At 52.1% G+C, this 22,419-nt stretch overlaps 1 protein-coding gene and 1 non-coding gene across 2 annotated transcripts in view; one reads left to right on the forward strand and one right to left on the reverse strand.

Moving 5' to 3' along the window:
- The window catches only part of Prex1 (phosphatidylinositol-3,4,5-trisphosphate-dependent Rac exchange factor 1), a 150,826-nt gene extending 128,771 nt beyond the window's left edge, over positions 1–22,055 (reverse strand). The window contains exon 1 of the mRNA NM_001135718.2: positions 21,747–22,055. Within this exon, the coding sequence (NP_001129190.1) occupies positions 21,747–21,950 (204 nt within the window). The 5' untranslated portion in view covers positions 21,951–22,055. The remainder of the gene's footprint in view (positions 1–21,746) is intronic.
- Rnu6-760 (RNA, U6 small nuclear 760) lies at positions 7,649–7,755 on the forward strand. Its single transcript, XR_005502986.1, has one exon. It is a non-coding gene; the product is annotated as a U6 spliceosomal RNA (small nuclear RNA).
- Positions 22,056–22,419: the final 364 nt, after the last annotated feature.

A 22,419-nucleotide genomic window follows, 5' to 3' on the forward strand; every position in this document is an offset into this window, starting at 1 on the left:
GAGGAGGAGAAGGGGGAGGAAGAGGAGGAGGAGGAAGACAGATCAAGGCTTCCGGTAATCTTCCTCTATCATTTTCCACCTTAGTGCTCTGAGGCAGGGTCTCTCCTGAACCAGATATTCACCATTTCTGCCAAACAGGCTGGCCAACAAACTCTTGGAATGTGCCTGTCTCTGGCTCCCACCTCCAACCCTGTGCAGCTTTTTACATGAGTATAAATAAGGGATTCAAATTCAGGGCCTTGTGCTTTCAAAGCAAGCACTCTTACCCAGTGAGCATCCCCAGTGCCATGGGCTTTTTTTTTTTTCCTCCTTGATTTTATTCGAGAGATTCCCAAGGGAACAGAGCCAAGGGTGCTTAGACGTTTTAAAGTCACCGCCAAGCTATTTTAACACTTGAGCTGCTCTGCTTGTCCCCTGCAGCCACGCCAGCCTGGTTTCACAGCTGCTGTGCACACTGTGGTAAAAAGGACAGAAGGCTGACGCTGACACGCGTCTCCTCGGCAGAATGGCAGCCCCGCATCGTTCTCCCTCAAACAAGCGGAGTCTGGAGCATGCCGGCTGAGTACTGGGACACACGCTTGCAAATCCCAACCCCAAGAAGCTAAGGCAGCAACTCTGTTCCTTTGAGGCCAGCCTGGGCTACCCTGAAAGACTCTCTCAAAACATAAAGGGAGGGGACACAGCTAGGAAGAGTAGTTCAATGGTGAGCACATGTCTAGCATGTTGAAAGACTTAGGTTCTAACCTCTCCCCTCAACTCGGGGAAGGGGGCAAAAGAAGCATTCTAGCCCAGATGAAAGCGGGGAGTGGGTGAGGAACACGGGGAGTGGGTGAGGAACACGCTACCCTGTTACAGGAGTCGGCATGGGATGGGGACACCTTAGCCCCGCCCCTCCCATCCTGGCAAGCTGACTACCAGAGCCTACCCCCGCCCCAAAACCCCGTGGAATGATTTCACACCCGGGCCAGACAAAGATGCCTTTGTCACTTGTCGAGGGAGCCAGCACTGCCGGAACATTCTGGGTTCTGTTCATTCAGATCTCCCTGTGTGGGGAGGGGAGGGCAGAGCAGGATGCTTCCCACTGGGGCTGACCTCATGCCCGGACGCCTCAGCAGACCTGGAACGGGCTCCAAGCCCCTGCCGGTTTTGCTGGTTCACTCCGCAAACACTAGCTGTGAGCTCAGGCTGGGCCAGCCACTGGAAGCTATCTTCACACTTCATCCTCCAACCCAAGAGAACGAACACCATTCACACCATACCACCGATGCAAACAGGCTGGATGGGCCCCGGGTCACACAACTGGTGAATGTGTGAACCAAGACAGGTTATGAAACAATAAGGTGACAGGGGAACACCTCCCCTCTGAGTTCCGGGGGGGCCACTGTGCTTGGAGCACGGCACTTCAGGTCTGTGACCACTGGGGCTCTTAAGAGACCCAGAACAGTGGGGGAAGAGGCAGCGTGACTATGGCAGGCAGGTGGCAAGAAGGCAAGAAATGGCAAGGACTTCCAGGCTGAGGTAGAAGCCCCAGCAAAGAGAAGAAACAGCCCACCCAGCATCCAACCCTTCATGGTCCCAATGCTCCAGGGTCTTCTTTCTAGGAACCACCCCTCCCCCACCTCCAAGGGGTGCAGGGAACCACAGGGGGACCTGTCATAGCCAATCAGAGCTCACCCAGGACTTGACGGACTCTTTGGTAACCCGGGCCTCTCTGTTCCGGTTTTTGTTGTTGCTGCTCTTTGTTTGTTTGTTTGTTTGTTTGTTTGTTTGAGACAGGTTCTATGTAGCCCTGGCTGTCCTGGAACTCACTATGTACACCAGGCTAGTCAGCATACCCTGTTTACTATTTATAATTGGATTTAGAGTGAGGTGTAAGGGAGAGTGTGTGTGTGTGTGTGTGTGTGTGTGTGTGTGTGTGTGTGTACATGTGCACACACTCACAGCAGTCGGTTCTCTTCTTCCAACATGTAGGTCCAAGAAATCAAACTCAGGTCGTCAGACTGGGTAATGAGCACCTTTACCTGATCAGCCATCCTGCTGGCCGCCAGATCCTGTTCTTCCTGAAGGCTGTTGGGATGGGTTTTTCTGTCACTTGCCACAAAAGAATCCCTGACAGACAGCTCCTGCTGGTGACTACTGTTTCAAAAACTCGAACTAGGGAGAGGCAAGGACAACAACTTTAGATGTAAGGGCAGGAAGACCTGACAGCACCCGAGAGGCTCATCGCATTGGGGAAACCCCTTGCTTCATCACTAGCGAGACCTCTCAAAGGAAAATGGAGCAGTCAGTGGGACAGATGGACGTGAGAGCATCCTGTACCACAGCTGACATTGCAAAAGAGACTGCCCACAGGCAGCAGGAAATAGAGGCTGGGCCACAGAATCGGCCCCTCTGGAGACAACCTTCTCTCTCTTCTCCACACAGAGACCGAGAAGGACCACCCAAGAGCTGGCAGGCACCTCCACTTCAAATGCCCATGGCCCAGTAGGAACAGAGGAGACCAAAGGATGGCCCTTCAAAACAACCTCTCTCTCCTGTAAAGGGAACATGCGTTCCTCATGTGCCTGACAAAAAGACGAAAGCAAGTTGGAAGAAATATTCCTTTATCCTCTCAACTATTCAATAAAAAAGGGGGGCAAGGGGGTAAGTGCACTTATCAAAAATACATGTAGTTGTTTGTGTTGGGAAAGCATTAGAGAAAGGTGAGGACTATGGCAAACTACAGTCTGTGCCAGGGCAGCCTGAAGGAACCTCAGCTGGACATGTAAACCATAAAAGTAGATTTCTGTGCAAGAAAAAATTTTTAATCAAAAGGTTTTTGAGGGGTTAGGGGGGTTGAGAGAGGCCTCTCTGTACAGCCCAGGTTATCCTGGAGCTCATTCTGTAGACAAGACTGGTCTCAAACTCAGAGATCAGCCTGCCTCTGCCTCCCAAGTGTTGGAACTAAAGGCATATACCACCACTGTCAGGCTCAAGAAGTTCCTTTTCAATGTTGACAACTAACAAGAAACATCTAAAACACTGTGCAGGCCAACAGAACCCACTTAGGGGCCTGACCTGGCCTGAGGAGTCCCAGTTGGTAGCCTGGGCTCTAATCACGAAGGATAGGAAAGGTGCTCTAATTTGATCACAGCTCCTCAGTCACACTGAGACCTGACCCACAGTGTCAACCCAACAGTGACTTCCTACAAGAAACACACAGCCCACCCTCCCCTGTCATGAATGCTGGAATCAAAGGCACTGTTCACAGGCACGCAGTTCATCCACCGCATCCAGAGAGGGCTCAATCCTGGTCTCCTTCCTCATTCCCTTGGTGCTCAAAGGCCCTTGGCAGTAGAGTTAAGGCTAACTGTCTCCATGTAGAAACATCAGCTCCAGTTCCATCTCAGCCACCAACTCACCCTGGGTTACTGCGGCGGTTTGAATAGGAATGGTCTCCACAGACTTATGTGTTTGACTAGTCCTATAAGGAGTGGCACTATTAGGAGGTGTGGTCTCGCTGGAGCGGGCGTGACCTTGTTGGAGTGGGCGTGGCCTTGTTGGAGGAAGTGCGTCACTGTGGGGGCGGGCTTTGGGCTTCCTATCCTCAAGCTATACATAGTCTCCTTTTGCTGCCTTTGGATCAAGATGGAGAGCTCCTAACTTCCACTCCAGCACCACATCTGCCAGCACGCTGCCATGCTCCCCCAACATGCCGATAACGGACTGAACCTCTGAAACTGTAAGCCAGCCCCAACGAAATGCTTTCCTTTGTGAGAGTTACCACGGTGAATATTGTCTCTTCACAGCAATGAAATCCCAAGGCAGTCGCTGAGCAGCCCTGTACCTCAGTTTCCCCTCCTGGAAATATGAGATCATGGATAACCTGCTGCCTCCACCTTGGCTGGCCCAGACCTCATTCTAATGTTCTAACACCAAAGTGTTTCATGCCAGAGTGTCCTAATAAAGGGGGCGAAGCGCTGACACGGGCTGGGAGGTGGCCCAGTCAGTAACAGGCTTGCCTTGCATTCACCAGGGCCTGAGTTTCAACCCCAAAAGCCATGTTTTAAAAGCTAAATGTGGGTCCCAGGCAGTGGTGGCACAAACCACTAATCCCAGAACTCATAATGAATTCCAGGATGGCCAGGGCTACACAGAAAGACCCTGTCTTAAGTAAATGAACACACACACACACACACACACACACACACACACACACACACGCATGCATACATACATACCCATCTGGGTGTGGTGGGTGGGTGGATAGATGGATGGATGGATGGATAGGTAGTTAGGCAGGCAGATGGACAGACAGACACACACCTAGGCATGGTGGCCAGGTTTGCCTCCCAGTACTGTGAACCAGTGAGAAGGATCCCTAGAGCTTACTGAATGGACAGTCAGCCTAGCCTACCTGGCAAGTTCCAGGTCGGGGAGATATTTTTAAAAAGCAGAAAATACCTAAGATACCCAGCGCTGTCCTCTGGCCTATACATACAGACGTGTGCACAGATACACAAGCATGCACACACACTCAAACGAAGATGCACATAGCTGCTAACTCTGGATAGCTGAAGACTGCCCACACACCCAACACAGGAGGAATGGCCGGATAATAATAGAAACTTGATTAGCACGGTATTACATACCAGCATAATCAAGTACTTTATTAGCATAGCCTGAGCTTATTACTATGGTAATTTATAGTTAATAGACAGAATGTTTATTAGGTGGCAGACACTGTCCTAGGAGACTTGCAGATCCTCCCTGGTCTGCCCCACCCCCATCAGGACGAGACATCATTAGAACCAGGTAAAGCGGCAACCACTGGTCACACACCAGTGAATGACCAGGATCTGAGCTGGGTGGTGAGGATCCAGAGCCCTCTGTCCTTCACTAGGTGACACCAAGGGCACTGAGGGCAAAGACTAACAACACACAGAATTTGGCCTAGGACAGGAGAGGCAAGATACACTGACACATACGGATGATCAGACGTAAGAAGGGGAAGAAGAGAGCAAGCAAAGGCGCCAGGGGTCCGGCTGTGGGGACACGGTGACCTCCTACCCATCTCCATCCATCAAACGCTCTACTACAAGGGCATGGCAATCTTGAGTACAGCCCATTCAAGGAGCAGGCTCCAGGTCTGGCACTCAGCTACATGCTGCTGTCCCTATGTCTTCCTAGCAAGGCCCAGAGGAGCAACACCAGGGACCACCAATGTAGTCAGTATCTAAGACATCAACAGGTGAACTCAAAAAAAAGGTGTGGCTAATAAGAAGGACCCTGAGAGGTAGAACCAGAGGCCCCCATTTTACAGCTGAGATAACTGAGGTACAAGAGCTAATGGTCCACAGATCGCAGAGGCAGTCAGGGATAGCACCAGGGCAAATGTGAGAGCAGAGCCACATCTTGGTGGGAAGTTTTCATTAGAGGGGCCAGCCCCAGCTCTCTAAAGTAGGGAGGGCTCAGGGGCAGAGCAGTCGCCTAATGTGTGAAGGCCTGGGTTTCATCCCAGCATTGCAGAGAACACCTCACCAAAGGGAGAGAAAGAAACAGCATCCTGGATGGCGGACCTGGATGCAATGGAGAGGTGTCCTAGCTTCATCTTTACTACTGACAAAAGCAACTTTGGGGAGAAGGGGTTTAAGGGACTTACTTTCGAGGTCACAATCTATCACTGAGGGAAGTCAAGGGTAGGGAGCTGAATTCTGGCCTGCTTACTATTCCATACAGCATTACTTCTGACTGGGGAGCTCACTTCACAGCTAAGGAAGCAGGGTAGGAACCATGGGGTGGAGGGGGTGTGGGGTAATGCTGCTAGCTAGCTGGCAGACAGGTTTATCCTCAGATACCTTTCCTTCACAGCTCAGAACCACCTGCCTAGGGCATGGTGCTGCCCACAGTGGGCTATTATCAATTAATAATCAACATAATGCCCACACACACCCACAGGCCAATCTGTTGTAGGCAATTCCTCAACTGAGAAATCTATTCTAGGCTGTGTCAAGTTGCCCATTAAAGCTACCAGAACAGGGGAAATGGGCAAAAAGGACTCTCGGGGAATTTGGGGTATTAAATGCACAGTGGACAATTCAGTATCAAGGTTAAACGTGCATTTGACTTTGTGCACCAAACTGCGGTTACCTGGGAATGAATACACCTGTTTGTGGGGCTTCAGCTTATATATTTCGGATCCACAGTCACTCACAAATGGACCAAGCAATAAAAAGAATGTGTGTGCTTGGGGTGGGACTGGTGGGAAGAACAAGGAAACAAACGACTCGAAAGCTTAACTTGAGACCCTGCGTGGAGAGCCATGAACACGGCTCAAGTCCTAGTGTCTGTGTTCATAGTCAATGACACATGTGCGCCAGCCGAGCTGGGCGGGGTGGGGAGCAGGCCTCTGCCGTGCATCCCTTTGCCACCCTGACAATGGCTGCTAACCTCAGCCGGTGGCCAGGACCGCACAGACCTCCTGACCCTTCTGAAACCCGGGTGTGGTAAAGTGAGAGATGGAGAAGCCCAATGAGTGGCTCCTCACCCAGGGTGCACGCCCGCACACATCAGGGGCAGAGTGGCTCTATCACACATAAAAAGGGTTTCGTTTCCAACTCTTCTTATGCATCCACTCCTTCCTCTAACACCAACAGGGTGCCTGCTTTGTGCCAGACACCAGGGGTGTGCCAATGACATGCTGCAGCAGACGGAGGCTTGTTGGAGATTCCGAGGAGCAAACAGACAGGTGGCTCCTGGCTGTATGAGTCCCTAGTTAAGTGGAGAAAAACGATGAGACCTGGAGCTTCGAGCCAAGGTGGGGACACTTGGGGCAGAGCAGGTGGCACTGCTCTGTGTAGAAGGAACAGCAAAAAAGACTCAGGCTGGGCCGGGTGGAGCAAGGTCATCGGTAGAAAGAAAGTTAATGGGGCCAGCTCAGGGTGATAGGGGTGTGTGGGGGGTGTCAAATAATAATGTTTTAGCCACTCTGAGGAGATAAGATTCAACCTACCTCCTCCACTTAACATTCCTTCTACCTCCAGAAGGGTAGGTATGGGAGGGGAAGAGGCCCCTTTTCCACACCAGAAGGATGTGGCAAGACACTGGTTCTAAAATCAGCCTTGTCGATCACTGAAATAAACATACGTGAGCTAAACTGTAGAATTAAAAAGCAAAGGCTGTCTGAATGGATTTGAAAAAGCAGGCCCAACTGTACAGTGCCTGTAGGAGATGTGCTGGAGAAAAAAAGACCCAAAGACTCTGGAATGGGATAGAAAGCAAAGAAAAATGGCAGCCCACGGGAACAGACAGATAGGCTTCCAAACAAGGAGTAGAGAAGGGGTCAGAGATGGGTCCCGCGATGACAGAGGGGCCATCGCTTCCTCTGGAAGACAGAACTGAAACATTACATCCCACAGACCAAAATGCACATGGTGAAAACTGAAGGACACACGTCCATCCTCAGTGGTGACCACAGCCTTCTGGGTGATCAACAGAGCAGGAGGCACTGAAACCAGGAAGGCTATAGAAGCCCAGTATGCCACCTCACCCTCATGACCTCCTCAGACCAGCAGTCCAATATGTCGGGACATAAGTTCTTCACAGGTGCCTGGAAGGGTTGGTCAATCAGGCAGAACCTATGCTGGGTCACAATACACGTTTCAAGCCAGTGCTCATTTTGGCAGCACATATACTAAAATTGGAACAATACAGAGAAGATTAGCATGGCCCCTGCACAAGGATGACACAAAAATTCGTGACGAGTTCCATATTTAAAAAAAAAAAAGTTACAAGCCAGTGCAAAGGGTTAAGACTCCCTAGTGCGCTCTCTGAGCACTTCACAATTCAATCGGAGGTCACTGCAGGATAAGTTGCCTGGAAAAACCCCAACATTGAGACACCAGTGCAACCAGAATGGCTTCCTCAGCCTCGGTCAATCCATAGACAGATGGCATCTGGGGATGAGAGGACAACCATCCTAGTACCCTCAAGGTTGATCCTAAAGTCCCCAGTGGTACCACGGAAGGGTACCACGGGCTGGGCTCCAGGCTCATCGCTACAATCCTACAACCCAATCAGCCAATATTTAAGATACTGAATATGCTGTACCATGTCAGAGAGGTCGGGCTGTGGAGAGGAAGAAAGTGCTACAATGTTCACTTCAGCCAGCCGGGAAAGGAGAACTTCAAGCCTTTAAAATAGGAACACGAATTCTGCCCACAGAAGTCTACCACAGACTGCAACCTGGGGGCGGGGCATAGCAGTGGAGAGCTAGCCTGGAACCCCCCCAGTAATAGCCTAGGGGTGTGGCAGTAGAGTACTTGCCCAAAATCCCTCAGTGAGGAGCTGAGGACTGGCTCAGTGGTAAAGCACTTGACTAGAAATCCACTAGGGAACATGTAGGCATGCGCACGCGTGCCTGTATGCCTGCGTGACTCAGTGGTAGAGCTGGAAGCATAAGTCGGTGATAGAACGCCTGCCAAGATTCTGCCAGTAGGGGTATGGCTGAGCTCGGTAGTAGAACACTTGCCTACCAGGTTCAAACCCTGTATTCACTGCCATCCTCTCACAAAGTAACAAAGTAACAACGAAGGAGCTAAGCCCCTCCCTCCCAGCCCTGGCTGTGACCTGTACTGCAGCTTCAGTTTCCTGCACCGGACCTCCGACTCACAGGAACTCTAAGAAATACACAGGAGCGGTTTTAAGCCACTGAACTTACTATAACTCATTAACAACGCAGACATAGCATCTGTGGGACCAGACAAGTGACCTCAGCTCTGCGCAGCAAGAAGCAGCGCACCCGCCCCGCCCATAACAGAGGTCCAACCCACACCAATAGCCCCGCCCACAACAGCAGCCGCCCATTTCTTTCACCCTTTGGGTGGCGGCGCATCATGGGAAGGGGAACAGATTTGCTGCGTGTTGAAGAAAAGACCCCATCCCTCTTTCAATCTTGGGGTTCTCTTGCAGCAATAACTGGGGAATAGCTTCTCACTCTATTGGCAACCATGCCGGCCAGGTACCTCCTCTCAGTGTGCAGAGTGCAGAGCCAAACACCAAGGATCAGAGCCCACCAGCTTCAGACGGGTCCTGCTGTCCTCAAGCCTCTATCCTTGTGCCAAGAGGAAGGGAAGGGAAAACAATCCAGAGGAGAGAACCACCTCGAAGCAGCAAACTAAGCATCCCAAACTATTTCACAGGCAAGGAAACCAAGGCCCAGAGAGGGATGGCTCCTTGCCCTACTTTGCACAGCCCCAGAAGCAGAGATAAACGTTTACCCTGACATTCTGACTATGACGGACTGGCCCAAACCCTGGGCTCTTAAGCAGGATGCCATACAGTAGAACATTCTGCTGCTCCAAAGCCCCTCAGCCCACACCCACCCACATAAGTTCGGCTACATTAGAAAACACTAGTCTGTTCTAATCTCAGGCTGCCAAAGTCTATGCAAAAGTACTAGCAGTTACATAATGCGAGCCCGTCACCTTATGTAACAGCGCAGGCATATAGACATAGCAGCAGCCCTTTCCATTCAGCAAATGTTTAATGAGCATCTACTCTGTGCCAGGTGGCATTCTTGAAGCCAGAGAAGGGAGTGAATGAAACAGAGGAATACTCCCGTGCTGGTCCAGCTGACACTCTGGGAGAAGGTAAAGACATCACTCGTTAAATAAAATACCAGGGGTGTCAGCTACTGGGGAAAGAAGAGACAGGAAGTGGTGAGGTAGGGTGGTGAGAGGTCAGACAGGACCCAGGGGAGATGAGGCTTGGGCAAAGGTCTGAAGGAAGTGAGCTGGGGTGGCAGAGGAGGGGAAGGGGGCATCTAGGAGGAGAATATTCCACGGAGAGCAAGTGCTGAAGGTGGTACACACCCGGGGCGTTAGAGGAAGAATGAATGAGACCCGAAGGGGTGACAGGGGAAGATGGGAATTGCATGGTTTCACCAAAGAACTCACAAAGGCTGCACACTTGGAAAGGGTGAGGGTTCTGGCCCATAAATCGTATCTCAATTAAAGAGAACTGCTTGAGAAAGAGAAGAGGGCTGAGGCCACACAGCGACCCTTGCAGGGTGATCCCTCCGTGCTGTGTCCGTGCTGTACCGGGAAGACAGCTGAGGCCCTGGCCAAGCCTCCTGTCCCCAGAGCCCCTCCCCCTGAGGTGGGTCTGAACACCGGCACAGGTGGGTGTGTGAGAGTTCAGAACGCACACAAACAACCGGCTCAGACGTTAGGATGGCTGGGCGCAGGGTGGGGCCCAAGGTGCCGCTGGACGGTTTGTTTTTTGTTTTTTAATCAGTCAACTAACTTCCTGAGCAGAAAACAAGGCTGTCTTCTTGTCTGTCACAGGAAGGCCGGGGCCGGGCTGACACCCTCAAGTGTATCTATCATCTTCTGGCTTACAGACTGAGAAGACAAGCCACCAGAACACCTCATCTACACCTCCACCCTGGCTGCAAACAGTCCAAACGCCTCCCCTCCCTGCCTCCAACCTACCCCTCGCTGTAACCTGGTCAGACCCACAGGGAAGCTGGGACCTTGCCTGGAGAACCACCCTGGGGCACCCGGCAGCAACCTGTAGGCAGCAGGGGTCTGCCTGGAGGAGGTGAGGTGTGTCATCTGCCTCCTAGACAGACTCCTACCCACAAAGGAGGCAGACAACTCCAGAGATCTCCACACAAACCGCCTTCCACCATGGCCATGTCCCTGCTGAACACTATCACTGGTTCTCCACATTCCCAGTGAAGCCGAAGTACACACACACATACACACACACACATACACACGGGGGAGGGGGCACTGTGATGAGGAGGAGCCCAAGCCACCTGGCCCCCCACCAGCCACAGTAACCTCATCCTATCTTCTCCCCTCCGTAACACTCAAACTTCTATCTGTTCAACCAGCCAGGTACCACCCCGCCCCAGGGCTTTTGCACACACACCTCTCACTGCCTGTAACACGTCTTGAAGCTCTTCCCCCTCCACAGAGGCCTTCCTTGGCCACTCCACTTGAGCAGCTGTCACCAAACCTGTTACCTACATTTATTTCGTGTGTCATCATCCCCGCTGCAGACTTGAGTGCATTCCTGAGCCTCTCTGGGAATGCCTATGCAGAATAGGTGTGTTGGAGCCAGGGGATGGTGGAGCAGGACTTTAATCCCTGCACTCAAGAGGCAGAGAGGCAGGCGGGTCTCTGACTTCAAGGCCAGCCTGGTTCAGGGTTATAAAGAGAAACCCTGTTGAGAGAGATAATAAGGTGTGGTGACATCTACAGGAGTCTGCGCGAAGGATCAGAGATGATCGTGTAATGTCCAGCACACAGTAGGGCCTCCTGTCATAACTACAACAACTGGTCTTTTTTTTTTTTTTCAAGGGCTCTTTCTGTGGTATTTGAGGACTCTGAGATAAGGGGCCATTCAGCATATCCCAACCTCACACCAAGACACAGCATAACATTGGGAACCTCATACATACTTGTGTCCACTGACCGAATGGGAAGTGAATTCATGAATAAAAGCTCTCAGTGGAAGCACCCTGCTCTGTTCTCCGTCCGAAGACACCCAGGCCCCAGAGGCTGACAGCCACCGGCCAACCCTGGTCTATAACACCCTGGCCTCCTCTGCCAAGAGTCAAAGGAACTGTCGATTCCACACTGGGGAAGGGACCAGGCCACAAACACAGACTGAGTGCCCAACCACAAGACAATGGAGGAGCCCTGCTGCCCCTGAGAGAGTCCAGAAAGCACATGAAACTTCCCATGCTCAGACACAGGGGGAGCTAAAGGTCCCCAACTTCCAGGGACAACAGTGAACCTGCAGCCACCAGTGAAAACCCAGAGCACTGAGCACCTTTCCCAGATCGGACCACTGTATGCACTGCAGGAAGGGATCCTGGGATGACTGCAAGCAGCCATGCTTCATAGACGGGCAAACAGAAGAGAAGGGTTAGGTCCACGGTCACAGGAACAGAGTCAAAATATGAGCGTAGCCCAAGTTAGTGCTCTTACCCATAAGGGGAGAAAACACAGGGGCCACAATGCTGGGTGAGAAACACAACACACTGGGTCCTCCCCAAAACACACACACACACACACACACACACACACACACACACGTGCAATGGGTTCCCATACTGCTGCCAGCACGTGTGAACACCCAAAGGTTGGAACCCAAAGCTGGAGTGCAGAGGGGGCCCAGCCCTGTGGTTCTTATCAGAAGGCTCTGTTCAAGCCACCCCTCACAGGACATCTGGCGACTTGTGAGACGTTCCTGATAGTCAGTCTCACTGGGCAGAGGCTGTTCCTGGCATCTAGCTGGTGACAGATGATACAAGTGTTCCACCATGCAGAGTAGCCCCACTATGTAAAACTGCAGGCCCGAGTGCCCTGCCAGCAGCTGGCTCCTCCAGGACCCCATTCTGGGATCTTGGGTTCTGGGGTGACAGTCCTCAGGGCTCTGGGGACAGGACCCTGTCTAATTTCAGAGCCAATGCCCCTCACAGGGATCACCTGTAAACAAAAGACTCAGCCCATGACCCAGGGCTTGCTCTCTAGCTGTCAGGGCCATCTGAAGACCAGGGGTGAAGAGGGCCTGTTCTACCCTGGCTCTGTAGTTAAGTAGTGAGGTCAGGAGACACACTGGATTAGGGTAAGTCCCCTCTTTCAGGATCCTACCCAGAGAGCTATTTTCCAGGAATGCAAAAAAGCAACCGGGAAATGAAGTGTGACGCTGGCTGGAGCTGCCTGCTTCAAAGACAGACATCCTTCTGAGGGAAGAACCTGAGAAAGAACTGCCCAGCAGGACCTGGCTCCTGGCCTGAGGTGTCCCAGGCCAGGAACACCAGCACCATCCATCTCTCCTGGAGTGACAGGATCCATGGCTACCAGGACAAGTGTGAGAATATCGTGAATGACCTTCCTGTGTGTGAGAGAAAGCTGTTCATTCACAGGCGCTTCCGTCCGTCCGTCTGTCCGTCCTCTATAGGACAGGAGCCACATGTACCCCGTTGGGGGCAGCATTCCCGGGGCCTGGCTCACAGTCTGGAAGGAGCAGCAGGAGTCCCATAAATACCTGCACACTAGAAAGTGTTATCAGTGCTCACATTTCCATCTGCCCTGAGCTCTGCTTGGCACAAACATGGAAATGAAGCCACCAAACCCAGATGACATCTGAGATGTTATCACTAAGGGGTCCTCGCTGGGTTCAGGGGTATGGTTTAGTGGTAGAAAGCTTGCTTAGCATGTGCAAGGCCTTGGGTTCCATCCTCAACACCATAAGATATTCAATATCATCTCAGTTGGTAGAATGCTTGCCTGACATACAAGAAGTCCCAAGACCAATTCCCAACAACATATAAATGGGTTGTGGTTGCAAACGTCTGTAATCTCAGAACTTAAGAAAAGGAGATGAGGGGCTGGGGATTTAGCTCAGTGGTAGAGCGCTTACCTAGGAAGTGCAAGGCCCTGGGTTCGGTCCCCAGCTCCGAAAAAAAGAACCAAAAAAAAAAAAAAAAAAAAGAAAAGGAGATGAAGGACCAGAAATGGTGCAACAGTCTCCTCCAAAATTAAAACATCCCATCCTTCAGGGAGCTCCTTAAGCAGTGAGGTAAACAACAAAAAAGTAGTTCAAGAACTCCCTGAAGCTGAGCAGACTCACTAGGCCGCACCCTGCCAGAGTTAGCAGAGCCTAGACACAAAGATGACTCAGATCAGACCAGCTGCCTGCAAAAAGCAGTAACCATTGAAGCTGCTTGGAAGAGGTTTAGATCACCTGCGCCAACTAGAAAGGACACTCCGACCTGTTGAGCTGCCTACAGGCTGTGGAGTGGGTTCCAGGTTTGCAGCTTTGTGCTAGGTGGGCTTTGGGGGTGCAGCTATCTTTGAGTCATTTCTGCTTCTGTGAGTAACCCCTCCCCCATATTCCAGTCAATAACCCAATAAAACTCATGGCTCACCAAGTGGGACGTTGCTGGTGTCTGTACTTTGGTCTATCTTGGGTTTCCTATCTAGAGCAAGTAGATGAATGCATTGTGAAAAAAATGTTGTCACGCAACAAGATTGGCACCCAAACAGGGACACAACAGAACCAAAGATGAGTTTGGGACGAGTGAGTGCATGGTCCTGGCTATGGGTAGCAAAGGATACAACTGAGGCTGAGGAACCCAAGGAGAGAGAATCCACAGGGGAAATTCCAACAGAGTTGTCCTTTCCTGGATGGTGTGTGTTAGTGTACCTTTGTGCTACAACAGCAGGTGCATGGTTCTTGGTAGTAAGACATGCAACTGAGGCTGAGCCATCAGGATTAGGAGTGTCTGTGGGAGGAATCCCAGCCTGGCAGTCTTGCTGGCTTGATGAGTGGCATCCACAGTGTAAATACAGTTAAAGGTTTGGAAGGAACCTTGCCATCTTTGAAATGGACGCACGAACGTCTAGATGGTTGGCAAGCAGTGGCAGAGGTCGCCTGGCTTCTGTTGTGTGCGGTTAGACATGCGTACGCCGAGAGGCTGAGATGGCAGCCTAGAAGAGCTGGTCTGTGTAAAGGAGCAACTGCAACAAGAGAGGAGGATGTGGCTAGCCGTGTTAGCCTCTGATTTGGCAAGATAAACAAGGGGATGAGAGAGATGGTAAAGGCAGTGAAAGCTATCCCTCAAGTCCAACCTTCGGTAGAAAACAAGGGAAAATCTTCAATATAGCGTGCAGATGGGGACGTTAACCATGGTCCAATGGAAGAAACCAGTGTGAGCAGACAATATGCAGCATCTAAACTGCTGGGATGAGGGAAGACTTTTAAACCATCCGTGAAAGAGCCTGTTACAGCTCTGGCTGTGGGACGTGGGGGCAGATGGGACCAATCTGGCTGCCGTGGAGGCAGGAAAAAACCGAGTAACAGGACTTCCCATCCCTCCTTAAGACAAGGGCTGCATAGCCTGAGACAGTGGGAGGGAAACCAGTCCCTGACAGACTGGCTTATCAGGGCCATTAGGAGCACACGGTTATCTCCATCTGAAGTCCCCACAAAGATCAGTAGCTGGAGGACTGTGGAGGAGGGACAGGCACTATTAAGGGAACTAGGAAAGGAAGAGGAACTGTGTTTGAACCCGAGTTCACGGGGCCAGACAGAGCTATGTTAACTGAAGAGGTTTTGTTTGTTCGTTTGTTTTGTTTGTTTTGTTTTGTTTTAAGCTGATCTAACAGGGACTTCAAGGTTCGTTTGGACCTTTAGTGTCTGCTGAGTCTGTTGGTGGGACAAGATCTTTATAAAGTAGGAAAGGCTTTGGCAGCTCTCAGCGACTTAGGCCAGCACATAAAGAGAGTCTGTCAAGTGAGAGAGCACCCTGGAGGAGACAGTAAAAAGGTCTGTCTGGGTTACTGGGTAACTGTGGCAAGACCTGTATGTATCAAGCTGGAATTCTAAGGAAAAACTGAAACAAAGCCAAAACTGTGTGCTAAGAGGTTTATGGATGGCCTTAAAGCCCAGGAGCAGTTCACAGAAGCTGTTCCAGAACAGCACAAGTGGAGACAGTCAAGCCTGTCCCAGGGTGGGTCATTCTCCCAAGACTAAGGAGGATGCATTTACCTCCAGCAAAAGGTCATCCTAGGGGTGGAGATGGTTTTCCCAATCAGGAATTCCCCCCAACAACCAGGTATGGTGGATGGAGTAGCAACAGATACAGCTACATTTGCCAAGTCGGGGGTGGGGTGGGGACCCGGGAAGCCAGCGGGTGCAGCTGGAGAGAGTAGGGTCTCATACCACCCACCCGCCCACCCCCGGCCCAGAGCAAATTAGGTCAGCTCCACTGAGTTCATCAGGTGTGGAGAAATGAAGGGAGGCTCTGTGGGAGAGCTCCAGGGGACGGAAAGGCAATGGCTCAGAGAGAATGACTAAGGATTGCAGGGAGCTAATGAAGTTAGCGCCTCCTCCTCTCTGCTTTGTGCCCAATCTCAATCTGTGGGGAGCCACTGAGGCAAACTAATGGCCCCTTCCCAGGCTGTCTTGGGCCTTGCTTGTGTCAGGTTGCAGTATCTCCATTGTGAACCTCTGGGATGACTTGACGCCTAACTGAGAACAGAAGGCCACAGGCTCTCAGGCCTGGGAGACAGTGACTTGGGATGTTGCCTTGTCCTGTCCATCACCTGCATATAGATGACATACGCCGAGTGCCCTGCAGATTTGGAAAGCCAATAGTACTTCCACCTACCCTGCAACCCTCCTGGGACTGCAGGAATTGAAAGGCCAAAAGGCTGCTAGGTGAAAACCCTAGTCCGGGGGTGGGGGAGGGGCAGGGGCCGACCTCCCTGTGAATCATTGCCCAGGGAAGCCCCAGAGGCTCCACAGACCACAAAGGCTGTTCGCCACTGCCGCTGGTCATATACCAATCATAAGGTAAGAGCCTATTGCCGAGGACATCACATGTGCATGTGTGTGTGTGTGCGTGTACATGCTATGACTGTCGGATACGGAGAGATGGCCCTGCAGGGTGCTGGTGGAGAACTGTCACCAACATTTCTGCCAGGTTACGGACCCTGCGTGCTAAAACACTGACATGCAAGGAGGCAGGCTATGCCTGCTTGGGCAGTAGTTGATCAGTTGTCATGAGTACAGCCTTCCAGTTGGACTTGAGGCCTACTCCACAAGAAAGAGTTTACATCTGGTACTGTCAGCCTGGACAAAAACCTGTGGCTGAGGTGGCGCTATGTCACTAGGTGGATGTGTCATGCCTGTCAAACGTATGTGTTTATGCCCATAAATCATCTGTCAGCCTCAACTCATAACCACCGGTGAAGTTTCTGAGAACCATTGCACGGCGGCCTATTTCTTAGTCATAGGTGGACATCTACAGTCATTCCTTCCAAGGCTTGGGATCACTGGGGAAGAGGGGGGCAAGAAGTATGTGAGAGCAGGAGGAAGGGGAGGAGTTTTGTCTAACAGTCTCTCCTCCAAGGTTAATACACTCCATCCTGCAGGGAGCTTCTTAAGCAGGGAGGGAAACAACAAAAAAAGTAGCTTCTAGAACTCCCTGAAACTCAGCAGATTCACTAGGCCCCGCCCTGCCAGACCAGCTGCCCGGAAGAAGCAGAAACCAGCCCAGCTGCTGGAAGAGGTTTAGACCAACTGAGCCGCCTGGAAGGGACACTCTCCAGCCTGTGGAGCTGGCTGCAGGTTGTGGTGTGTGCTCCAGGATCACAGTTTCGAGAGCTGTCACCCGTGCTGGGTGGGCCTTGATGATGCAGCTATCTCTGAGTCATTTCTGCTCCTGTGAGTAGCCAACCCCTCGCCATATGGGACCCTGATAAAGTTCACTGGCTCAGCAAGTTGGGGTCCCTAACTGGAATGAATGGATTCCTCTCCCGGGGAAAAGTTTGGTCACGTGACACAGAGTCATCCTAGGCTGCCCAGCAGGTCCACTGTCAGCTTGGGCTACAGGAAATCTAATCTCAAAAACAAATAAATTAAAACTGGGGAGCTGGCAAGATGGTTCAGCGGGTAAGGATAAGCCCTCCAGGAGTAATGACCAGAGTTTGATCCCAGGATTCACATAGCATGGTCCCCTGACATACACATGTGCCATGGCGCGCGCGCGCGCGCGCGCGTGTGTGTGTGTGTGTGTGTGTGTGTGTGTGTGTGCACTCACTATGCTGTGCATGTGCATGTTTACATGTGCAAGTGTACATGTATGTGTATATGTGCACGCACATGTGTGCACATGAATCAGAAGACCCAAAGTTGATGCCAGTTGTCCTCCTTGATCTCTCTCCCGCTTCTATACTGAGGCAGGGTCTCTGACTGGTTGGTCACGCTACCCTACGTACCAAGAATAGAGATTAAAAATGGACAGCCACTCCTGCCAAGATTTTACATGGGTTCTAGAGATCTGAACTCTGGTCCTCACACTTGCAAGGCAACTGCTTTACCCACTAAGCTGTCTCCCCACCCCCATGATTACTGTTTACACCCACAAAGCAGAACTGCTGTGCCCACACTTCCCAGCACCCTACTTTTCCAAACACAAGCACACGAAGATGCCCAAACCCACTAGGTACTCATTCTGACTGGAAAACTGCAGATTCTAAAGTGTGCCCTGTATACCCAGTCCAAGCCCTTCCCCCAAGGGAAGGGCTAGGAGCTTTAAAACAAACAAACAAACAAACAAACAAAAAACCAAGGAGTGACTCTGCAAACCACAATTTCTTGTTTTGGTGAGCAGGCTCCAGAGAGAAAACCTTAAGCTCCTCCCCCAAAAAGCAGAACCACTAGATACACTCTGGGAGCTTTGTGACCACAATCCTTTTAAGGACCCCAGCTGGGGTAGTTCTGAGAAGACCCTCTGTATGCCTAGAAATGACAGGGTCTCTGTCCTCAGCCAAGGGGAATCCTCAGGGCAAGGCTGATGGACCCTACTCCACCTCAGGGTTCTCTGCCCACCATGCCAGGCCTTACCCAACCCAACCAAGGAACAGGAGGTGAAAGACTCAGTCAGTCTAGCCCTAAAGGTACATCCTATCTACCAACCCCTGCCCCAAAATACCATTGTCAGCCTGCAACCACCTACTACATGTCAGGCAGTAGGCATTAACTTCAGGTTCATTCAAGTTGCATGATACCCGTGTCAAATAGATGCTCCACTGCACCCATACATAGTACAGATGTGGAAACTGAGGCATGGTATAAGTTGGTCAATAGGGAAAAGCCTGGCACCGAACTCACCATTAATAAGCCCAGGGCAAAGAGGACAGGGGCCACTGGGGAGCTCACTTTGACCTGCTGCCTCAATTTCCTCATCTGTCAGTGGGACATCAACAGCACCCTTCTTGAGGAAGGGTTAAGTAGCTGCCACATGCAGAATGCTAGACAGTAAATGACAAAGGTTGGCTCTTACATAATGGCACCTGTCATGTTACTGTCCCCACTGGCACTGCCTAAGACTTCAAAGTTGAGACCCAAGGTTCCGTTAACCTGCCCCCCCAACACACACACACACACACACACACACACACACACACACACACACACTACACCATCCCCATGCCACCTCTGTAGGTCATTCAACCCCTACAATGGCCTAAATACGCCAACATCACCACAAAATATTCCCACCTTTTCTGCTTCCTCACCTGAGGTCTAAGAGCCCTGGGAGACAAGGAACGGTACAACCCAGTGTCTGGATAAAGCCTAAATCCAGTGTGGACACACTGAAGGAGCCCCAAAGCCCCAGCATGGAACAGAACAGACTCATTGGTTTCCGTGGCTGGAATTTAGAGGTCAACAGGAAACTCAATGGAAGTCCCCAGGCTTTCTCTTAGTGAAGGCTCAGACCTCACTTCCTCCAGGCAGCCCCCTATGACACCCTCCTCTCTGGAAGCTGAACCTTCTACCCTATTCACCAGTAAGACTATCACATAACGCATATGGCCAGTGGATATTTGCATAGCTGGCTGCCTGCAGGCACTGCTCGGAGTGCTCTGGGTAAGTTACACAACCTACCTAGCCTATAAAACCCACAGAACAAGATCTAGTCTCCTCTCCCACTTTACAAGGGAATAGGGGCCAAAGATGTAGAGCCAGCTTGCCTTAAATCCCAAAGCCAAAGACCTCACGCCACACACACAGTCTGGCTGTGAATTTGGAGCTCTGGACCTTGTATATTATTTATCTGTCTGTTTGTTTGTTTGTTTGTTTGGGGGCGGGGGAGGAGCTGTATATGCCACAGTGTGGCCTCAGGGATCAAACTCAGGTTCTCAGGCGTACTGAACTCTCTGAACCACCTCACTAGCTCAAACTCTAGACTTTTTAAAGAACCCATTTTGTCCCTGTAAACTACACTGGTTCCTCCCAGAGAGCCAGGAGCCCAGGGAACCCCCTCAGTCAGGGTGTACAAAAGCTAACAAATTGGGAAGGTGAGAGAGGAGAGAGAGAGAGAGAGAGAGAGAGAGAGAGAGAGAGAGAGAGCTGCTAGCCCGTCTGTGCCCTGCTACATGCAGGAAAGAAAGCCGGGCGGGCGGTCAGATGAGCATGCAGCTCTTGTCCAAGCTTCCAGGACTAAGTGGCCTCGGGTTGCCTGAGGGCCATTCCCCAGAGGCCAGAGGTGGCCTCCTGGGCTCACAGGGCAAGGCACACTACTCAGGTTACACAATCAGTCCTCCACTTCGGGCACTGGCTTGGAGACACAAGTAAGGGCAAGGCACAATAGCAGCCTGGGGTTCCTTGCTCTTGTACATGTGGGGAAACTGAGGTCAGCATAGGTAGCAGAAAACTGTGTCATCAATGTCTGGCTCATCTCAGAACGCCCCCCTCATACACAGCAATGGCTGTCCACAAACGACAGGTGTCCTGGGGATGACATGACAGCCAGAGAAAACTTTTTTCTTCCCGATTTCTTTAATTCTAAGAATGTGGACTCCAATCAATTTCCATTATTGTAGTTTCTCCCAGAGTCTCCGAAGGGACAATTTAAAACCACAGTTAACCTAGCACAACGGCCAGGGGCACACTTGCGGGGAAGGGGTGGAGAGGTGTGTTTTTTCCCCATTAATATAAAAACTGATTTACATTTCCTGTTTCTTTTTAAGGCTGAGGAGTTCAGCCACTGCGAGGGGGAAGTGAGGAGTTCCCTAGAATCTGTCATTGCTCAGCAATGCCAATGTGGCTGCCTCTTTCATTTAGAAACTGCCAGCTTCAAGCTCTGGCCGATTCTCTCTCTCTTCTCTTCTCTTCTCTTCTCTTCTCTTCTCTTCTCTTCTCTTCTCTCTCTCTCTCTCTCTCTCTCTCTCTCTCTCTCTCTCTCTCTCCCCCCCCCCCACACACACACACACACACACAACTGTAAGAGAGGAAGAGATGGAAAAGAAAGCCACCCTGTCTTATTCTCACAGGCCTTTCCAGAAGGATCCTTGGGCCAAACGTCTTTCAATGCTTCTACACAGCGTGCCCCCCTTCGTACTCCCTCCTCCCGGAGTGGGAACCCCCGACCTCACACAGACTCCCCTGCATCCTTAAGCCACTGAATGTCTCTTTCTCCCAAATGTAGAGAACTCCAGTGTGATTTGGGGAGTGGAGGGGGTCTCTGAAACACACACACACACACACACACACACACACACACACACACACACACACACACGCCTTCCTGAATCAGGGCTAAGACTTCCTCCAACCCAAGAAGGGAGTTAAAGCGGCCCCAGCAGGAGGCACGGAGATTAAAGCCCTCAGGTCTCCAAGACCAGCCCATCTCACCCCCTCCAGTTTTCTCACTTCCTAGGAGGGTAGGGAAGTGGCCCCTTCCTCATTCTCACTAGAGACACCAGGGCAACTACGCAACGGTGTTTAAAGCCCCCGCGGGGCTGCCCTGGGTCACCGCCTTGCATCCAACCCCACGGCCTGCAGTACTATCCAGAGCAAGGGACTCAACCTCTCTAGAGCCGAACTCTTCCCTGATCTTAAGGATCAGAAAATATAAGTGCCGTACTGATGAGCCCATTAACGGGACAGCCTGATGATACCGGTGTAAGGTGCGTGGTACACGGACGCACTCGGATGCTGTTTTGCAGTCTAAGGCTGTAGCTCTGCAATTCGAGCTGGGGTAAGGCTCCAGAGCCCAGAGGTCCCCGATGCAGCTAAGGAGCCCCTGTCCGGGCTTCTCCCTTCACTGGCCCCCCAGCGGGGCGGCCCCGGGCAGCGGCCCCGCGGATGTAACCATTTTCAAACTATGCACAAGGCGGGGAACCACAGACAAAAGCGCAGCGCGGGCCGGCCGGCCACAGGTGGCGGGAGCTCACCGACTGCAGGAAACGCAAGGTGCCCACGTAGTCGCGCTCGGTGGCCAGGATCTCGTTGAGTACGCACAGACGGAGGCGCAGCTGGCGCTCCGAGTCGCGGGCGGCCGCGCATGGCCCGGAGCTGGGACCGCGAGCATCGGGATGCGCACCGTCCCCGCCTGGGTCCCCGCCGCCATCGCCACTACCGCTGCCGGGCGCCTCCATCGCCGCGCGGCGCCCGAACTTCCCGCGCCGAGGTCGCGCCGCGGCTCAGGCGTCCGGGCTCCGCATCCCGGACAGGCGCCGCTCAGCGGGCCCGGGGCAGGCGGAGCGGGGGCGGAACTTGGGCGGAGCCATAGCAAAATGGGGCGGAGCCTTGGTGGAGAGGGCGGGGAGTTGGGCGGGTAAGGAGGCGGGGTTAATTTGCGAGAGGGCGGGGGGGGGTCCCTGTAGAAAATGGACGGGGTTGGGGCGGGACCTTATGAAAAAACTGGGCGGGGCCTAATGGAGAATAGAAGGAGCTAGGGCGGAGGCTTGTGGTATTGGGCAGGGATTGGGCGGAGCCACCACCCGGCTGCCAGGGAGCGTCAGCCAAGAGCCGGTTCGTGCGTGCGCCGCACAGGCAGAGTTCGGAGCGGGAGACGCGTCGCTTCGGACGCCCCTCAGGTCCTGGCTCTGCTTAGTCTATAGGCCA

This window comes from Rattus norvegicus, chromosome 3, assembly GCF_036323735.1.
Source record: "Rattus norvegicus strain BN/NHsdMcwi chromosome 3, GRCr8, whole genome shotgun sequence".
Classification (NCBI taxonomy): domain Eukaryota; kingdom Metazoa; phylum Chordata; class Mammalia; order Rodentia; family Muridae; genus Rattus; species Rattus norvegicus.